This window comes from Humulus lupulus, chromosome 1, assembly GCF_963169125.1.
Source record: "Humulus lupulus chromosome 1, drHumLupu1.1, whole genome shotgun sequence".
In the NCBI taxonomy this organism is placed as follows: domain Eukaryota; kingdom Viridiplantae; phylum Streptophyta; class Magnoliopsida; order Rosales; family Cannabaceae; genus Humulus; species Humulus lupulus.
Genome location: NC_084793.1, coordinates 228,366,782 through 228,387,861, shown reverse-complemented (window position 1 = coordinate 228,387,861; position 21,080 = coordinate 228,366,782). Strand labels below are relative to the sequence as shown.

Below are 21,080 nucleotides of genomic sequence, written 5' to 3'. Positions count from 1 at the left end.
ACAAACTAAAGATATTGGGATCAATTCTACAAATTAGTAACCAGGTAGGAATTTAATTGACTGAATTGGGTCTATAATACACTATCTACTCATACATTCATAGTGGGGCAATAAGTACTTCAACAAATAAAAAGGACAAACCATTTTATTTTACTTAAAACTGGCTTCAACATGAATCACCATAATTAAAAAACTTCTAGTCTGTTATGTTTATTTAACAACAATCCAAGGACAGTACCTCGTACTAATATTCTTTTATTACGCTACCCTGCCAAAACCAAACCTTGGCTACAAGGACCAAGGATTCCCAGTTGCTCGACTTATAGTCCCAAAAACCAAACCTTGGATATAAGGTCGAAGAATTCCCAGTTGCTCGACTTAGAGTCTTCCATACAATGACAGCATATCCTTCAGTGCTGAGGTTTCATTCTCCAACTTATCAAAGTTTGTGGAACTTGGTATCCTCCAACTCCAATTACCAAACTGTGTTCAATAAAATGCTCTAGTTAAAAATCCACCCTCAACTAAAGTATTTGGGATGGAAAGAGATAAACAAAATAAAAGAGTGCTTTTTCTAATGATACGTAGGGTGGCCTATTCCTTGAAGCTTTCTCATGTATATGGTAAATAAGCTGAAGAATAGTTTTTCTATATTTCAAAAAAGGAAAAGGATAATACAATTACATCTAAATTCTAAAGCATACAAAAGAGTAAACAAAATTGCGTTTCTTTCCAGCATCTAGAATACAAAACTAAATTGAGGCAACCAACAGTAGAAAGTGAGTGTGGATAAATGATAAGCGGATGATCTCTCTCGTGCAATCTATTATTTCAGGAGCAAATAAGAACCATTTGCAGGGACATACAAGTTTTAGGAGTAGTTAAAATCAATTATAGTCAATAACATTTTCAGGAGCTATCTTCCAATTAACTATTTCTCTACATTTTCCAACTGAAAATAATCATTTACCTGAGTTGCTGGAATGTTCATCCTTGAAGAATTCCCCAGCCTAAGAATATCCTGCATGGGTATTATAGTGGTTTGGGCCACTGAAGATAATGCTGCTTTGATGAGTTCCCATGAGATATCATCTTCATTTGTAATTGAAAGATACTTCCGCACCTAAGATGACAAACAAATTAAGATCATTATCGAAATATATGCTAAACATTGCTTACCTAATTACATGTAGGAATTAAATGTTAAAAGAGAATGTAAGATCAATTTCACCTACATTGGACTTCTCTTCTTCCGGCAAAACATTCCACCAGCCACAGATCTGCAGTGCAAGCAAGTCTCAATTAGCAGGCTCTCTTTAACATCAGAAAAAATATATATATAAAACTAAGCTCCCCAGCTCACAGGTATGAAAAAAAAAACACTTCTACCCTAAAATGCAAAATATTAATCTTCCAGATCATATTTTAAGAGAGAAATCCAACTGATCCTAGTGGCAGACTCCTCCCAATAACTATGTAAAGATTCAAGGTAAATATTATATTTTACCGTATGATGTGATATATCAAATTAACTTCTACTAAAAAGACAAACTAGCAAAATGTTTAAAGAAAAAGCATGAATGGAAGGATTTTACTGTGTCATTATCATGAGTCCCAGTGTACACAACTTGATTTCTCTCATGATTATGGGGTAAATGAGGATTAGCAGCATCACTTCCAAAACCTGGACCAAGAAAGTATAAAGTAGTACATGATCAAAGCATGAATATTAAAGTTATTCCAATAGTGAACAGTATAGCACACTAGTAATGACTTAATACCAAACTGGAGGACGGCCATTCCAGGTGCCCCAATGGATTTCCTAAGTTCAATCACATCCTCAGTTATAACCCCCTGTCAGTTAAGAGCAAATCGTGAGAATTCAGCCAGCAGACCAACCGAACAAGAAAAAGTGCTCATTCAAAGTAGTTTTGTAAGACCCATATATATAATTGAGGACAAGTATGAGAAAGAGAACTATCTAATGAAAAGTTGAACTTTCTCTATCCAATCTAATAAGCATACCAAATCTTCAGCTATTATATTAATCTTTCCAACTGCTCCAGAGATCGCATCAAACAAGGATTTACCAGGTCCTGCCTACTGTCACAAAAAATACTCAGAATTAGATAATGGGAAAATTTAGTGAAACCATAACTAACTCTGAGAAAGAGGCTGACCTTCCATCGTCCAACCATTGCAATTTTTGCCTCTGTGAACATAAATATATTAGTGAAACAACACCAAAAAATACAACAAACAAAAGGTCAAACCAAATATATAAAAAGCCTAACCAGAAGGAACAGCCCAGAAACCAGCAAATCCTCTGAAGTGGTCTATCCTAAATTCATCATATAGATCCTGTGCACGTCGTAAGCGACGTATCCACCATGAAAATCCATCTTTCTCCATGGCTTTCCAATTATAAAGAGGGCTTTTAGTCAAAATTATTTAATTAGCAATCTGTATAGCAAGTCGACAGCAAAAATATCAAGTATTTTTCTTTAATTATTTAATGAGCCCAAGTTGGTTCTGGAAAATTCATACTGGAGAACTCATATATAAATGCTAGACGGACTTTGAAACAATGACTTACTTAAGATTACTTCAGTACCTACACTCTTGAAGTTAAGTATATGTCCATAGTAAAACTTAGGACATGCTCACAAAGGTCAGGATAACTAGATTACATACACTTCACATGAGTAAGTACGCATATTTAAAATTGGTTACCAATTTTATAAGAATTCAACCACAAACCACCTCTAAGACTTCATATATTTTCTTGGTAAGTGTCTAGGATAAACTACCTGTCCCACAGCTGACCAGTTTCACTGAAGGCATCAGGAGGAACACCACTAACTAGAAGAGGAAAACCATTTCTGTTCTGCAAGATAAATATATAGTAAGTATTTGACTTAGTATGGTACTTTAGCATGATTTTGATTATGAGAATGCACGCTATGCATCATCATCAACTTACAAATTACTTACAAGCAAAAATTGTTTCCTATTGGCCCAAACGTCAGCACTATGATAACCAACATAAATGGGCATATCTCCCATAATGCTAACTCCCTTACTCTGAGCATACTTGCAAACTTTCTGCCATTGCCTTTGGAATAAAAATTGCTGAGCAATGAATACATCAATCTGTAAAAGTCAGATGCTTGAGCTAGTAGCACACAGATTTCAAGCATCAATAAAGATGCTGCGGTAAAGAAATATAAGCCCGTAAAAAAGTTTCCAGAGTCATCCTAAACTTACAAAATTCTTTTCGTTCTGGTAGATGTTCTCCAAGGCTGTAAGATGGCGATTTTTTAAAGGTTCAGGCCACAGATACCAACTGAAAGTATTTTGGATGTTGTCAATTGCAGCAAAGTAAGCTGCATCTTCAAGCCAGCCTGCAACATTTACAAACAAGCAATCCACAAGAAAGAGAGGTAAATGACCACAAAAGAATAGAATAGAACTCAAAAGATGAGTGAATTAGATTCTACATCTATGCAATTGCATTCTTGGATAGCTCTGAAGCTCATACTTGGAGTGAAGGCGGAACTAGATAAAGGTACTCAAATGTGAAAACCTTACTTGATATATCAGGATCACTACGAAAATCTTCAAGCTGATTTTTAAGATCACCTTTGCTCTGAATAAGTCTCTCAGCAGCCTAAGAAAACACAGTAGATAGTGAATTTCTTAATCTAATAACAAGTTACAAAACTAACAGGGTGCAGATGAATTGTTCCAGTAATAGTAAGCTCTCAAACATGAAATGAAATACTAAAACTCGTATACTCTCTCTCTCTCTCTCTCTCTGTGGAGAAAAATTGGTTGTTTCTTTCAGTTAATGTGTGATTACATATGTAGTCAACAGGATTACAGTAAGGAACCCTAACCATCTTGAACCCCCTTGCCCTCACAATCAACTAAAACAGAAAGTCAACCAAGGATTGGTTGTTTCTTTCAGTTAATGTGCGATTACATATGTAGCCAACAGGATTACAGTAAGGAACCCTAACCATCTTGAACCCCCTTGCCCTCACAATCAACTAAAACAGAAAGTCAACCAAGGATTGAAGACAAGATTCTAAGAAAAACAAGTCCTTATTGTGACAGGCTATAATCTCCTATGTTTAATCTGGAAGCATCACTCAGAAAAAATCATTTGAAAACATTGATAATCTATACAAATAGACAGCAACTAGTCAATTGTATAATAACAATTAAACTTATTCATATCAGTGAACCTCGTGACTTCCAAAAACAAAAAAACAAGAAACATACGATGTTTGAGTTGAGATATATAGCTGACCTTCGTTATTAAAGATTCCTTCATCTCAGCCACAGTTATAAAGTTCACACGTTCAGCCTCCCTGCATGAATGAGTGACATAATTTTAGTAAGAGAAATGCATGTAGAAACATACTGTGCTAATTGAAACAGGGTCAAAAATTCTCACACTGGTTTTGGTAGCTCCTCCTTTTTTAACAAGCCATCCTTAACAAGCTCTTCAAGAGATATCAAGAGAGTGTTACCACAATTTGCATCCTAAATATTGTTCACCAAGGACAATCATCCATAAGTGTGCAGTGCAATAGATACAAAAAGACTAGTACAACCCAGGCACCAAAGGATTATTAGTAACAAGTTGGAGTCTTCTAGACTCCTAGAGTAAGTAGTTTGGCCAACATTGGTAAATTGCAAATTGTTAGAATTTTCTATTTGCCAAAAAAAAAAAAAATCTTATGTCAAACAAAAATTCGTTTGTGCTCAACAATTTCAATAAGCTCGAATTTCGACACTTTTCACCCTAAAGAAGAAGCTAATTACAACACTAAACAAAAAGTCAATCTTCATGTTACCTGGCCAGAGTAAGGGGATCCCTCTTCGTTAGCCCTCCTCCCTGGAGGAACAAGAGGAAGAACCTGAAACAAATATATACATTTAAACATAAACTAACAACCATACTCCAAAAAAATTAAACTTAAAATGAGCTTCTCTTTTTGGAAAAGTAAGAAATCATCATTTCAAGGAACCAATCGCAACACAACGGCTACAATGTGCAACTACAGTTACATTAAACCAATCTCTCAGCAACCAAATAGAGTTGAGATGAAAATTGAAAATTCAGTTGTTTTCGTAACAGTTCAAAACACTCGAGTCTCGAATATTACCTGGTTTCTGCATAAACATAACACAAAACTTGTAATTTTCACGGCAGCCAAAGAGTATTAAGGAAGTGCACGCACCTGCCAAACGGAGCAACCAGCTTGGTGGAGCCAGTCAATAAAACGAAATGCCTCATCTCCAAGATCGCCAATCCCGTGAGGTCCATGAAACGACGTCGGGTGGAGCAACACGCCGGCTCTTCTGCGATCCCTGGGATCCGGTTTGGGAAAGCGTTCGCCGTAATCCAAAGGCAAGTCTTCCCCAACGCCGGGAAGCAACGAAACGGTGTCGTTCTTGAAATGACATCGGAGCAAAGGAATTCTGGGTCGGAGCTGGAAACGAGAGAATAGAGACGTAGCGGGGACTGAGGAGAGAGATGAATTGTAGGTTTTGGAAGTGGAAAGCAGAGAGAAAGAAGGGGAGAGTGAGGTTGAGATTGCCATTTTTGAATTTGACAGAGAGAGAACTTGGAGTTGCAGTAATCCACCTCCTACCGGTGGCAGTGGAGCGGGAGGTGGAGAAATACACGTGATGCGAAAGCTGAGGTGGCGACTTTATGGCTTCTAGCGGACCTCAATCACATGTCATTATCTTTTTTCAATTGACGGCTAAAATCCCATAAGCAGAGATATTCGGTCTTCAATCACCCAGTTTACCAATTTTTTTTTTTTTTTTTTATCATTTTGGAAATTTTATGTATACATCTACCCTACCCTGCCCGACCCACATTTTTGTGCCTTCGATAAATTCGGGCCGACTCTGTATTTAATTCGTACCAAGTCAGGCTAGTCCATTTTTAAAAAAAGTAGGCCCAGTACAGCCTGGCTCATGTCGTGCCGTACTCGTGCCGGCCTACTTTCTTTATTCGGGCTCAAATTTGGGCTCGCTTTATTATTGTAAAAAAATGTGAGGATGGAGAATTAAACCATCCACCTCCTCTTTAACCATCAATGAACTTACTACCAAACCAAATACATTTCTTAGTTTAAATTATAATTTTAGATATTTTTATATACTTTTTAACTTATTTTATACAAAATTATATCAAAAATAATTATTAGAATTTTAATACCTACTAATAAATGCTAAAAAATTTAACTCACAAATCTTAAAATAAATTAATATAATTATAAAAATATAAACATTGAGAAAAATAAGACTTCTATTATCATTTTAATTTATTAATAATTGACAAATAAAAATTTATTATGATTATTAATGTCAAAATATCGGGCTTTTTATCGTGTCGTGCTTTCGGGCTAGTTTGTTCGTGCTTTCGTGTCCTGTCTTCGGGCTTGTCGTGCCGTGCCATGCTCAGGCCCATGTCATGCCGTGTCGTACCGTGCCAATTTTTAATTCGTGTCGTGACTGGTCCAGGCCCATATTTTTTCGTGCCGTATCGTACTCGTGCCTCCCGGGCTCGTGCCAGTTTCGTGCCGTGCTAGAACGTCCGGCCCGTATTTACAGCTCTATTATACATCTAATATACTCTAATTATTATATCTTCTCTTCAGTTGTTTTTGTTAACTGTTTATTTAAGATAACTAAAAATAAATATTTATTAATTATATTAATTTAAATTTAAATATTATAAAATATCATTATTATAATAATATATAATACAAAATTAAATATTTAATAATTATATTAATATAAATTTAAATGTTATAAAATATTATTATGATAATAATATATAATCCTAATTTTTTACTAATTATATTAATATAAATTCAAATATTATCAAATATTATAATACAAGACTAGATATTTAATACTTATATTAATATAAATTTAAATATTATAAAATATTATTAAAATAATATATAATACATAATCTTAATTTTTATAAAAAATAAAGTTATATATATGTTTAAAAAGTTATCATATAAAAAATATATATATTAAAAAAATTATAAATAATATTTTAGTTTAATTTTTCATTTAATATGTTTTTGTCATTATTTTGTACATAATATTGTTTATTTATTTAAAATTTATATGACAATTATACAAATTTAATAAAAATAATTAATAAATTCTATAAATAAAACTAAACAAACATGTATGTTTACCGAGTTTTTCAGAAACGAATACGAACGGAATAATAAAAAGATAAGAACTGGAGAAGTGCAGAAATGTAAATAAACAAACAGTGTTTTTACGTGGTTCAGGCGTTAACGAGCCCTAGTCCACGAGTCGATGTTATTATACTTGTAGAGAATTACAGTTAAACAGCTGGTGTACAAGAAACTCACAACCTCACAGTGTTTCTCTCGGGTTCTCTTGGAGAAGATGAAGCTAGAGAGATTTTAGCAGAGTTCTTGCTATGTGATTTGTTGGCCGTCCCCCCTCTTGCAAAATGAAGGGGCCTTTATAGCGAGGGTTTTTTATTAGGGTTTTACTCTGTCCCCCTGAGTCTTAATCGCAACAGCCATAAATAGGGGATACAATTACTGTAGCAGCATGGCTATAAGACTCTACGTAGGTATAATTACATGAAAGTATGGGAAATAGCGAAAGGCAGCCGTCTTTCCCAGGCGGTCAGCGGAACAGTAGGTGAAAAGGCACCTTTAGGCGTGCTGGGATGTGTGCGGCCTTGACCTGTCAGGCGTGTCAGACGGGATCCTGTGTCAGGTGAGTATCGTTCCAACTATGCCTCCTCCGTGATTCGACCACTTGGTCTTCTTCCGTGCGAAGCACGGAACCAAATCCGCGAAGACAACCTAAAGAGCTCCTCCTGGAAGAACCTTCCCCGAAGGATATCCCTTCGGGAGTCTGGGAGAACTGACGAGCTTCCGGGTCGCGGTGGCTTGAAGGAGTGAGCTAGACACTAAACGGGAGAGGCGAAGCCTTTCTGTCCATCCGCGAGCCCTGGTCACCCTCCGTGAAAGACCTTGATGATTCTGCTCCCCGAAGGCTATCCATCTAAACGCTACCCGGAAACCTGGATAACAATGTAATATGTTGTTTGTATCTAGCGTGTCAATACAATTATCTCTCAACTATGTGATTTTGTAAATTTTGGATACAATTGTCCTTCCCATTAACAATTTTTCTCTCTCTCTCTAAAATTATCTCTCAAGCTCTCTCAACTCGTCTCTCATTCTCTACCACAATGGCACCCCCAACCAATGCCCCATGGTGGCAAAGCACCATATTCCCAAACTACCACTGTCATTAACATCATTCTCTCCATTGACAACGATACATTCCATCACCATTGAAACACCCTTTTAAATCTCCATCTCTTCAATTCTTTTTTTATGTTTTAATGATTCAAAATACTATCCAAAACTTAAACCCAAGAAAAGAGATGAGTTAAGATACTAATTTATAGATTTCAAACACTTTTGAACAAGATTTTTTTGTTTTATTTGCATTTTTTTTTTCCAGATCTAGAACTTTAGAAAATTACAGAAAAATAATGTCTAACGATGATAATGCGGTGGTGCCTTGAAAACATATTTTTTTGGCCAAAAATGATGCCTAACGATGTCTAACGATGATCATGCAATGTTGATGCGATGGTGCCTTGAAATCATAGTTTTTTTTTCTTCCAAAAATGATACCTAACGATGCTAATGCAATGTTAGTATGATGCCAGTGTGATGATGTATTGACAACATAGTTTTTGGCCAAAAAAAACAATACCTAACGATGCTCGTGCGATGCCTGGGCGATGCTCTACGATGAAATTTGATAAAAACTTTCATGAAGCATAACTTTTCACTCTGATATCAGTTTGAGATGGCTTTTTTTTTATTATTTTATTATTTTATTATTTTTGTTTAGATCTATATGTCTAGAATATATAGAAGTGCAATTTTTTATAGTGTTGAATACAAAACTTTAAGGCCAAAAACCATGTTTTCAATGCAACATTGCACTAGCATCGCACCAACATCGTATCAACATCGTTATGCATTGTTTTTTGGCCTAAAACTATGTTTTTAAGGCACCATCGCATCAATATCGTTATTCATTGTTAGGCATCGTTTTTTTCTTTTTGCCAAAAAATCATGTTTTCAAAGCGTCGTCGCAACGGCATCGCAATTAAAAAATTTGTATTCAACACAGTGAAAAATTACACTTCTACATATTCTAAAAATATGGATCTTGAAAAAATACTGAAATTAAAAAAAAAAATCATCTCAAACTAATATTTGGGTGAAAAGTTATGCTTCATAAAAGTTTTTTATCAAATTTCATTGTAGAGCATTGCACAGGCATCGTTAGGAATTGTTTTTGGCCAAAAACCATGTTTTCAATACACCATCGCATTGACATTGCACCAACATTACATTAGCATTATTAAGCATTGTTTTTTTTACTTAAAAACAATGTTTTAAAGGCATCATCGCACGGGCATCGTTAGGCATCATTTTGTGCCAAAAAATGATGTTTTCAAGACACCATCGCATCAACATCATTAAACATATTTTCAGCCAAAAACCATGTTTTTAAGCCACTATCACATGAGCATCGTTAGACATCGTTTTTCTACAATTTTTCAAAGTTCTAGATCTGAAGAAAAAAAATGCAAATAAAATCCAAAAAATCTTGTACTAAAGTGTTTGAAATCTATAAATTAGTGTCTTAAGTTAATCTTTTCTTGGGTTTAAGTTTTGAATAGCATTTTGAATCATTAAAACATAAAACAAATTGAAGAGATGGAGATTTAAAAGGGTGCTTTAATGGTGATGGAATGTATCGTCGTCGATGGAGAGGACAATGTTAATGCCAGTGGTAGTTTGGGAAGATGGTGCTCTGCCGTCGTGGGGCAATGGTTGGGGTGCCATCGTGGTAGAGAATGAGAGAGGAGTTGAGAGAGTTTGAGAGAAAGGGAGGGTGTGTTGTTAATGAGAGGGGCAATTGTGTTCAAATTTTACAAAATGACATAGTTTGGGATTTCTTGATTATGTTGGCATGCATAATAATTAGATTATATTAGGATGCATAATACATGAAAATTCCTTTTTTTTTTTTTTTTTTTTACGATAAATGGAATTTACATTAATAGGTTGAAAGGACAAGTCTAATTCAGGCTACAACAATAAATTACAAATTTTGCAACAGAGAAAGATTAACTTAGGGCAAAGTTTGTTACATATTTAAAAAAAAAACATAAAAGTTGATTTTGAAAAGGCTATATGTAATAAAATTATTTGGCAAAATAGACAAAAAATATTAAATAATTTATGATAGAAGCTACAACTAAGTGTTAAAGTTTATCCTTTATAAAAAAAAATATATAAATCAAGATATAGGGTGTGATTATAAATAAATATTTTTTTTAATTTATAAATGGAGTGTATTTAATTTAAGCAGTATATATAAATTTATAGGGTGTAAGAGCTCTCCGTTTATTCTTATAAAATTATGAGAAATTTACCTCATAAACTCATGTATTACTTTTTGATATACTATTACTTCTATACGTATGATTAAAAAAAAAGCATCTATACAAATTTATTTATTTTTTCAATTTTACCGTTTATAGAGTATTTTTGTTTTCATATTTTTATCTTTTCGTTAAAATTTGTCACTTCATCATTCGAATTTTCAGAGAAAGAAAGATGAAAAATATATTTTTCTCTGTTAGATGAAGGTAAGCAAGGGTGGAGCTAGGAATGTATTTTGTTCATACCAATTTTGGAGTCAACGAGATCTAAGGAGAGTATTAGCTTTATATTATGATGAACACAAACAAAGAAAAAGGGGATAATGAATTTACGTGGTTCAGATATTAAATTTACTTAGTCCACGAGCTAATATTATTGAATTTTGAGTTCAAAGCTCCAAGAGCAATTTTCTCAGAGTTTTGGTACAGTGAAAATGGCATGTCTTTTACAATGCGCCAATCCCATGTATTTATAGGGATAATTGGTGTATAGGGTTTCCCAAAAAATAATGGGAAGTTTTCCTTTTCGAATGATATGAAATAAATACATTAAATACATAATTTGTTTCATTAAAATTGCTTGATTCAGTCAGAGCACATGAAATAGGAAATAATCTTGTGTTTTAAGGGTGCCACGGTCATTTCTAGTTATCGCGCGTCACATAGCTCAGAAAGCCCGAGCTAAGTACTTGGACCGTGTTGGAAACCAAATTGAGGACCTCTTACTACTGTACTGAGCCGAACAACTTATGAGGTGAGTACATATGATGTGCTGAATACCCGAGCTGAACTGGACATAATGCGCAGCCAAGCCTACTAATCCCCCAAACTTATTTCGCTAAATATATAAACCTGGCAATTTTTTGTCATATTTATGCCTTATGAATCATGCGAGGTGAATTATGCACCCTGTGCTAAATTCACATTCTAGCCCAAATCTTAGGGTACAACATTGCCCCCGAGGCCTCTACTCTTCTGAGGCGATTAATCAATCAATCCCAAAAGCAAACACAGTAGTGGCTTTTCAAATTCCTTCTTGATAGAAGTATGTTGAGATTAGTTAAATATAATAGTTAAGTTGTTTACACAATGAGGTACAAAACACTTAACGGTTTCACTTCAGTTGAAGTAAAATTATGAGTTTTGTGTTGGGGTTTTATGCCCTAATTAAAACCCAAATTCTTTGTAATCTCATTTTATTATCAATAAAATAATAGAAATCATTTTTTGACTTGGTTAATCACTTTGCTCACATGTTTTATTTTCATGATTATTTTTTAATATAAACTTCTATTAAATCTCGAGCATATAACTTATCTTATTTATAGTGACGTAATCATAGTAGAATATAAATATGATTATATGTTCAAAATAAGTTAGTCCTAAGATTAGTCAGTACACATGATTTACACTGACTTGCCAATCTACGATATAATCTACTTACACATTACATCATTATGTTCTTTCCAGAACATTAGCAAAGTAGATAAGATCGGATGTATTTGTTACATCGGACAGGACCGATATTGACAGTTGATAAGATAAGTAAACATACCGTTATTATCTATTCTAGTCATATCATATAGTTGACCATATGTCAATTCAATCTCAATTCTGAGTGGTTAGTATTCTAACTGATTGTATTATTTGAGTTCTTTGACTTGTTCGTTACCAGCTTACCCTACGGACTAGCCCATACTTACATCTTGGGAACTCGGTAGTATAATTGAGTGGGAGTGTTAATCATAGATATGAACATCTATAGCTTCTGATGAAGAAGTAAAACGATGGTTTCCTTTTAGTTTGGTTCAAGGTGTTAAATGATAGAGATCTCATTTCAGTAATTAAATTAGTTTACTGAAATATCATTTACAAAGAACTAAGTGTTTTAAGGATAAAATCCAATGAGGGGTAAAACGGTATTTTAGTCCTATCTCATTGTAGACCATCTATAGAGGATTGAGTGACAATTATGGTTGTAACAATGGATAATTAATAGCGTATCTATATTTGTTATAGAGTGTTCTATGAATTCAAGAGTGCAATTCCGAGTCTATAGTGGAGTCACGAGGAATTAATAAGTTAGTAAATTTATTTGTTAGATTTATGATAACTTATTGGAGCTTGATTTCATAGGCCCATGGTCCCCATTGTACCTTGGATAAAATCATCTAGATAGTCTCAATTAATTGATTTAATCATCAATTAGAATTATCAAAGTTGACCAGGTCAATTTTGGATAGTTTCACAGAGTTGTGTAATTTTGAGAAGAAAAGAGAAATTAAGGCAGATTTATTAATTAAGATAAATTGTGTTGACGCGGTTATTCGCCAACAGGTAATTTAAGAAAAGAAGAGAAATGGATTAATGCTAATAATGAACCGAAACAGATATATGATCTTCGAAATGACAGGGTGACTCGAGACACAGTTTTTAAGTGGTTCAAAGGTTAAAATCATTCTACTCCACTAGTCAATATTATTGCTCTATTCTGGGTATATGATTACAGGATATTTCTTACAAGAGATCATCCAACCCCTATCAACTCCCAGGGTCTCCATATTTATAGGAGAAGGCACCTGGGAGTTGGTAAGAAGGTCATTCCATGACCTTCTTACCTATCATGTCAACTCTGTGACATTCATGATTAATTCCTAAACCTGACACATAAGTGTGGTCAAATCAATAGGTAAGGAGATAATGGGCCGCACGGCCCAACCCAGTCGTGGGTGTCTGAATACGCACGTTCCTGCTGCGTGTCCGAGAAGTCAGGGGCATATCAGACACGTGATGTCTGATATATGCACGTTTACCTTGCGTGTGTTGACTTTACAAAGGGTCATAGCCTCCATATTCTGCTCGTACCATGAGCTGGATACTCGACCTTCGGCCTTCAGAGTCCAGGCTCAAGTCTTAGGCAATCTTGGCGAGCCCTTGGGTTGCCCCGTGCTAAGGAGGTACGACCTTATGACGGAAGCTCCGGTCTTGGGGAGGTCCACGAGATAATCATGATTAGGCCGCAGCTCAGCTTGCTAATCAGCCCGTGGGAAAATCAGGGCGTACACTTGCCCCCCAAGCTCCTGCTCGTGGTATTCCACATCGGATAAAGCCACAGTAGGGGATTTTAGGCTTCCCCATGAACTCTTCACATTCCACATCTTACGCAGGCGCCTGATACGTGGAACATCGTGGTTGGTGACGTTACGCCTTACGAGAACCGCATTTAATGGCCTAGCCTATGCCCAGCCGTCGTTTCGTATTTCGAGTGGAGGGCCTCGGATCCCTCATCAGGGCCATCCAACGGCCCTCTATACGTGACCCTTCACGTATATAAAAGGGGTGGCCACCCTACGCATGGGCCACCCTTTCATTTGAAATTTCCCAGAACTTCTCTCCTTCTTCTCTCTTCATTTCAGAAGAAAAAGAAACCCTCTTCTTTGCGACCGCCATTCTCAGTTGCTTAAGAAACTCAGACGTAGGGATTTCCTCACAGCTTTGGAAGCAAACACTCCGACGAAGCTCCCACCTAGGCGACACCTTCATCCACTTCCCATCCAAACACTGTAAGTCTCCTGACCTTGTGTGTTCTGCAAATATTTTTCACTATAGCTTAGGTAAATATTTATTGTAGCCACATGCAAGGGTTTACTGGTTTTTTGTGGGTAGGAAGGGTGAAAGCCTTTTAGGTTAGGGTATTTTTTCCGTAGGACAACATTTGGGAACATGGTTTGTAGGATGCATTTTCTGGGGAAAATTTCTGGGTAGAAGTTTTGGTATTTTGGGTGCAAAACCGGGTAGCTTAGGGGACACGCTTCACAGGCGGTTTTGCCTTCTTTGCCTACTGAAACTTCCCCCCCAAGGCAAATTCTATCCTGACCCTCCTGACACACGAATTCCGAGTAATCGGGGATCTGTTGGGAGCACAGACGCGTGTTCATAGAACCGCGTGGTCTCACTCTCCACGGGCTGGGCTTACCTCAGCTCGTGCAAATAACACTTTGATTCTTCCTCATGCTTAGGTCGCCTTTTTCTAAAATCTTTTCTTTTTGTTCATTAGGCGACCAGATGGCACCAAAGAGGAATGCCCCACAGAAGACCGTCGGCAGCTCGGCCTCCCAGCAGGACAAAGGAAAAGCGGTGGTGCCTGACTCCCCGATCCCCCGCTTTGGGCCGGCAGTGGAGAAGGAGCTCGAGGTGGCTCCTGATGCGTTTTTTGAGGCGGAGAGGATCGTCTCAAAGATTAATGACCAGACGAATATCAATATGATATTCCTCTCCCACAACATTGCGCTGGGGAGGATGTCAGTGATCGCCCGACCTCCCGCGGAAGGCGAGCGGAGCTGTGAGCCGCTCGATGAATCGTTCGTGGCCTGGAGCGGCGAGCATTTTAAGGCGGGGGCTTTCCTCCCGTTGGATCAGTACTTTGCCGACTTCCTGAATTACGTGAGGTTGGCCCCATTTCAGCTCCCCCCAACTCTTATCGGTTGTTGGCGGGGTTGAGATATTTATTTCAGAAGCACGAGTGGGAGGTCCCCACTCCTGCGGACATTTTATATTTTTTCTGCCTCAAGGCCAGCCCGGATCAGCGGGGGCGAGGCGACGGGTTTTACTACTTAACTCGATTTCCCAATACGGCTGCGGTTATCGAACTGCCCAGCCACCCCAACGACTTCAAGGACCAGTTCTTCATGTCGACGGGGTTCAGGAACTGCGAGCTCCACTACTTCAATCGTCCTCGTAAGTGTTTTTTATCCTTAGCTCGTAAGTTAAGTGTCCTTTTAGCTCCTCCCGTATCCCTTTCTGACTTAGATCAATCATGCAGCTATCTTCGCGAGGACAGAGAAATCTGTGACCCTCGGGGCCCAATACGAGACACTGGCGGGCTTGCCCCCCAGCGAGAAAGATTACCGTGTGCTCGTAACGGACGAGATGATGGTGGCCTGTAAGCTGATTTTCCCAAATCAGACTTTGAACCTGAAGAGGCCCCGGGGGCTTCCCCCAGTCCGCGACACCAGACCCATCATCGTGGAGGAGGTCGTGGGGGATGAAGATGAGGAGGACGAGGAAAATGAAGTTCCGCTCGTGAGGAACAGAAAGCGGGCTTTGGAGGCTGCCCAAAGGACGGGCAAGGAGAGGATCCAATCCGGAGCAGCCGCGGGTCCTTCTGGCCAAGGTAACCCTTACATGTTTAGGAATCTAGATAGGGCCACAGCAGACCCCCGGCTGGCTAAGTTCAATCCTAGGCAGCTCTTCCATCGTCACCGAAGGGATCCGGACCTGAATACAACCCTGCTCCATTGTGTCGACCGGCTTGTGCTGGATTACCAAGATAGCCGGCCTAGGGGTACCGTAGTAGTAGATAATACCCTAGCCTTTAGGTCAATCCTATTCGAGGAGTATGGGACCAACCTTCGGACATGGCCATCACTCCGGAGGGGTGCCGTAGCTCTGAGGCTTAGGCAATATGTAGAGGAATCTAGCCCTGAGTCAGCCTCGGACCCAGAACTTGCGCCAACTCGGGAAGTAATCAACTTAGATCCATCTTCTAGCTCGGGGGGTAGGATTCCCTTAGTATACACATATTTGACTTTCTCTTTACCCCTTTGTTTTTGTCTCTGTATGGTTGCTAACTCGTACTAACCATGTTTTTGTTTTGACAGAAGAGATGTCTCAGCCCGAGGAGAGCCTGCGAGGTGCGGTCTTCGAGGGGAACGCCGTGGATGGGGCCGCTGGGCCAAGAATGAAGAGGCTCCGAACATCCAAGAACGTCGCCGGGACCCCCACCAAGTCTCCTGCAAAGGACAAGGAGCAAGCCCCAGCTGCATAGGTTGCGGGAGCGGTTCTTCCTGCTGCAGGGGGAAGCAACATGCCTCCACCGGCTCCGCGAGCTCCAGCCGTCGCCCGGGACGCAGGAACGGAGGTCGGGACTTCGGCCATCGTACCCTCCGATGTACGCATCCCAGTCAATCCCCAGGACCTGGAGAAGATCCCCGAGGCCTTCCGGGGAACGGTGTATGAGTCGGCGAACTACACCGTCAGCCACATATACAAGTTCACCGAGAATGAGCTCCGGGCCATCGAGACATTGAGCCTGGTGGGCGTGCTGGAGTCTTCATTGGGCATGGCCATGACGGTAAGCTAACTTAATTTTTTGTGGTTTTTATCATTACACTTTGCCCTGCTTTTTCTTTCCCCTTTTTTTTTCTAAGGCAATTGTCTTTTCAACTTCGCAGAGCGTCGTTGCCCTCCACCGGAGCATCGTCAGGACCAAAACTCAGCTCGAGGACATGAGGAGCGAGCACTAGACTACCCTGCAGGCAGCTAAGGATGCCTTGGCGGCCATGCAGGTCGAGTTGGAAAAAACCCGCTCGAAGGTCCAAGAGCTTGAGACCTCTCTTGCCACCTCGCGGACAGACCTAGATGCCGCGAAGACTGAGGTCCAGGTCGCCCAGGCTGCCCTAGAGGCCGAGCGGACAACTTCGGAAAAGTCCATGGAAGATCTGTTCTACCATTGCTGGGCCTACAATCCAGACGCTGACTTCTCCTTCATGTCAGCGAGCCTCTGGGAGCGCTTGCTGGTGAAGTTCCAAGCTAGCCTTGATAAAGAGGCGCCCTCTGAGACCGGGGAAGGCTCTGGCGCAGCTGAGCAAGGCGAGATGGCGACCTCCAAGGGGCCACCTGGCGAAGCTTAGGGCGTTTCTTTTCTTGTGCCCTTCACTATATATTTTATTATTTATATATATATATATATATATGTAACCCTTGCATGAGGTGCTTCCACCTCGAGACAATTTGATTCCATGCTTTCAATTGATCCTCCTTTTTTGCCTTTACGTGTTTTGGTTACAACTTCTTGAAAAACTTAGTTCGTGTTAACTTTTATCCATATCTCGAGCTCTTTAGGAAGAACAACGATCAATAGATTTAAATCAACTTCTAAGTTTTATGACCCGGTTAGGACCAGGAACTTAATTTGAAAACTTAGTTCGTGTTAACTTTTATCCATATCTCGAGCTCTTTAGGAAGAACAACGATTAATAGATTTAAATCAACTTCTAAGTTTTATGACCCGGTTAGGACCAGGAACTTAATTTGAAAACTTAGTTCGTGTTAACTCTTATCAACATCTCGCGTTTTTTAAGAAAAACAACGGTCAATCGATATGAATCAACTTCTAAATCATTAAGGAGACCTGGTTATATCCAGGTACCATATGCCCCCCAAGTAACTGGGAAAGGGTCTTTCGTGGTTACTTTAGATTACACTTACAAACATGTACAAAAAGCTGATTCTCATTAATACATAAAAAATGGCTCTCCTAGGCCTTACAAGTGAATCATTGATAATATTTCTTTAAGTGGATGGCATTCCAAGTTCGTGGGACTGCCCCTCCATCAAGCCGAGCTAACTTATAAGTTCCCTTTTTAATGACCTTGATGACCTGATATGGTCCCTCCCAGTTCGGTCCCAAGACTCCATCTTTGGGATCCTTACCGGCTAAGAATACTCTCCTTAGGACTAAGTCGCCAACGCGAAAGGCGCGCTTTTTTGACTTTGGAGTTGAAATAGCGAGTGATCCTTTGCTGATAATGGGCGAGCTGGAGCTGCGAATCTTCTCGCCTTTCATCAACTAGGTCAAGGGAATTGCACAGTAGCTCGTGGTTGCGGTCCTGGTCGTAAGACTGGACCCTATGCGAAAGCACCTTAATTTCCACAGGGAGGACTGCCTCACTCCCGAAGGTCAAGGAAAAAGGAGTATGACCCATAGGAGTCCGATGCGAGGTCCGGTATGCCCATAGGACCTGGGGGAGCTGTTCTGGCCAGACCCCCTTCGCTTCATCTAATCTCTTCTTGAGGCTCGCCTTTAGATTCTTGTTGACAACTTCGACCTGGCCATTAGCCTGAGGATAGGCCACGGAGGAGAAACTTTTTACAATTCTGTACCTTTCACAAAATTCGGTGAACAGGTCGCTGTCGAATTGAGTGCCGTTATCAGAAATGATCTTCTTGGGCAGGCCGAACCGACAGATAATGCTTTTAACCACGAAGTCAAGCACTTTTTTGGACGTTATCGTTGCCAAAGGTTCTGCTTCAGCCCACTTCGTAAAGTAGTCGATGGCTACCACGGCGTAACGGACCCCGCCTTTTCCAGTGGGGAGGGCGCCAACCAAGTCTATCCCCCAAACGGCAAACGGCCATGAGGACGAGATCATCTTCAGCTCGACTGGAGGGGCTCGGGCAACTGTGGCGAACCGCTGGCATTTGTCGCACTTCTTCACGTATGAGAGCGAGTCTTTGGACAGAGTTGGCCAGTAGTACCCTTGCCTTAGGACTTTTAAGGCCAAGCTCTGCCCCCCGGTGTGGTCTTCGCAGAATCCCTCGTGAACTTCCTGCAGGACGACCTTTGCTTCTCTTGGAAGAACACATCGGAGGAGAGGTATGGAGTGCCCACGTCGGTACAACACACCATCGACTATAGTATACCTGGGAGCTTGATAGAGTACTCACCGTGCATCATTACGCCCTTCAGGCAACTTGCCCTCGACGAGATATTCAAGGATGGGGGTCATCCAGGTCGGCCCGACATCGATCATCTCAACCTCCGTCCTGACTTCTTCTATACTTGGTTTTTCCAAGAATTCTATTGGTACTAACCCCAAGGTCTCCGTCTCTCCAGAGGTGGCGAGCTTGGCGAGAGCATCTGCATTAGCGTTCTGCTCCCGAGGTATCCGCTCGATCGATCCTCGCTCAAACGCGGATAGCTCATCTTTTACCTTTGCCAGATAAGCGGCCATCTTGGGTCCCCGTGCTTGATATTCGCCCAGAACCTGGTTTACCACGAGCTGGGAGTCACTGAAGCATTGGACGGAGCTCGCCTTCAACTCCTGGGCTACCCTCAGCTCAGCCATCAAAGCTTCGTATTCGGCCTCGTTGTTGAAGGCTTTGAATTCGAATCTCAGCGCCGAGTGGAATCTATGTCCCTCGGGGGATATCAAAATGATTCCAGCTCCGGAGCCGTTCTCGTTGGACGAACCATCTACAAAGATCCTCCACAAAGCCTGGGGCGAGCTTATTTGGGGTGTGTCTTCTGCGGGATCCTCCTGGAATCCCGTACATTCTGCCATAAAATCGACCAAGGCCTGACTTTTTATAGCGGTTCGCGGAGTGTACAAAATCTCGAACTGACTGAGTTCGATCGCCCATTTTAATAAACGTCCCGATGCTTCAGGTTTTTGCAAAACCTGCCTTAAAGGTTGATCGGTCATGACGTGAATCGAGTGGGACTGGAAGTACGGTCTGAGCTTTCGCGAAGCCGTGATAAGGCAGAACGCCAATTTCTCCATCAACGGGTATTGGGATTCAGCCCCGAGAAGTCTCTTGCTGATGTAGTAGACTGGCTTCTGAACTCGGTCCTCTTCTCGTATCAATACGGCACTAGCTGCGTCCTCAGTGACAGCTAGGTAGAGAAAAAGAGGCTCTCCTGCCTTGGGTTTGGATAGTACGGGCGGCTCGGCTAGATGTGCCTTCAGGTCAAGGAATGCGCTCTCGCACTCTACTGTCCATTCAAACTTCTTGTTTCCTCGGAGCAGGTTGTAGAATGGCAAACACTTATCGGTGGACTTTGAAATAAACCGATTGAGGGCTGCCACTCTTCCTGTCAGGCCTTGGACATCTTTTCGCGACCTGGACGAGGGAAGCTCGAGCAGCGATATGATCTTGTCGGGGTTTGCTTTGATTCCTCGGGTATTGACTATGAACCCCAGGAATTTCCCTGATGCGACTCCAAAAGTGCATTTATGTGGATTAAGCCTCATGCCATATTCCCGCAGTATCTTAAAACATTCTTCCAGGTTGGAAACATGGTTATCGGTAGTCTTTGACTTGACTAGCATGTCATCAACGTACACTTCCATGTTTTTTCCGATCTGTTCCGCGAACATTCTATTTACTAACCTTTGGTAGGTAGCTCCGGCGTTCTTCAGCCCGAACGGCATGACCTTGTAACAATAGACGTTAGTCGGGGTCATGAAGCTGGTGTGTTCCTGGTCCACCGGATTCATCGCGATCTGATTGTAGCCTGAGTACGCATCCATAAATGACATGAGCTCGTGCCCCGCCGTGGCGTCCACCAACTGATCAATCCTTGGCAATGGAAAGCAATCCTTGGGGCAGGCCTTATTCAGGTCGGAGAAGTCGATGCAGGTCCGCCATTTCCCGTTAGGCTTTGGAACTAGCACGGGGTTGGCGATCCATATTGGAAACTTGGCCTCGCGGATAAAGCCGCATTTCTTAAGCCGGGCCACCTCTTCCTTCAAGGCTTCAACTCGAGCTGTTCCTAGGCTTCTTTGCTTCTGGGACTTGGCGGGAATGCTTTTATCCAGATGAAGTGTATGCATGATGACACTCGGGCTGATTCCCACCATGTCCTCATGGGACCATGCAAACACGTCCAGGTTATCTCGCAGAAACTTGGTCAGCTCTGCCTTCCTTTTGTTATAGAGGTTTT

The 21,080-nt window shown here is 40.4% G+C and overlaps 1 protein-coding gene across 2 annotated transcripts; it reads right to left on the bottom strand.

Annotated features, from left to right (window-relative positions):
* Positions 1-118: 118 nt before the first annotated feature.
* Positions 119-5,757, bottom strand: LOC133803935 (4-alpha-glucanotransferase, chloroplastic/amyloplastic). 2 transcript variants are annotated; one of them, XM_062242090.1, is made up of 16 exons: positions 5,253-5,757; positions 4,866-4,928; positions 4,463-4,551; positions 4,316-4,376; positions 3,592-3,670; positions 3,268-3,404; positions 2,995-3,132; positions 2,811-2,887; positions 2,295-2,434; positions 2,181-2,212; positions 2,026-2,100; positions 1,782-1,854; positions 1,596-1,684; positions 1,236-1,280; positions 971-1,123; positions 119-483 (listed from the first exon to the last, which is right to left on the bottom strand). In XM_062242090.1, the coding sequence occupies exons 1-16, from the start codon at positions 5,613-5,615 to the stop codon at positions 379-381; spliced, it is 1,719 nt and encodes a 572-aa protein (XP_062098074.1). In that variant the 5' UTR covers positions 5,616-5,757; the 3' UTR covers positions 119-378. The 2 variants fall into 2 exon arrangements, with proteins under 2 accessions (XP_062098074.1, XP_062098065.1); XM_062242081.1 differs by having other exon boundaries at positions 2,995-3,153; positions 5,253-5,755.
* Positions 5,758-21,080: the final 15,323 nt, after the last annotated feature.

Bases quoted from the DNA above. Each gene is read 5' to 3' on its own strand.
- LOC133803935 (XM_062242081.1), bottom strand. From the start codon at position 5,615: ATGGCAATCTCAACCTCACTCTCCCCTTCTTTCTCTCTGCTTTCCACT. The intron at 3,671-4,315 runs GTCAGCTATATA...GTGTTTTCTTAG, and splicing joins AGGAATCTTTAATAACGAAG to GCTGCTGAGAGACTTATTCA. The intron at 1,855-2,025 runs GTATGCTTATTA...CTTAACTGACAG, and splicing joins ATATAATAGCTGAAGATTTG to GGGGTTATAACTGAGGATGT.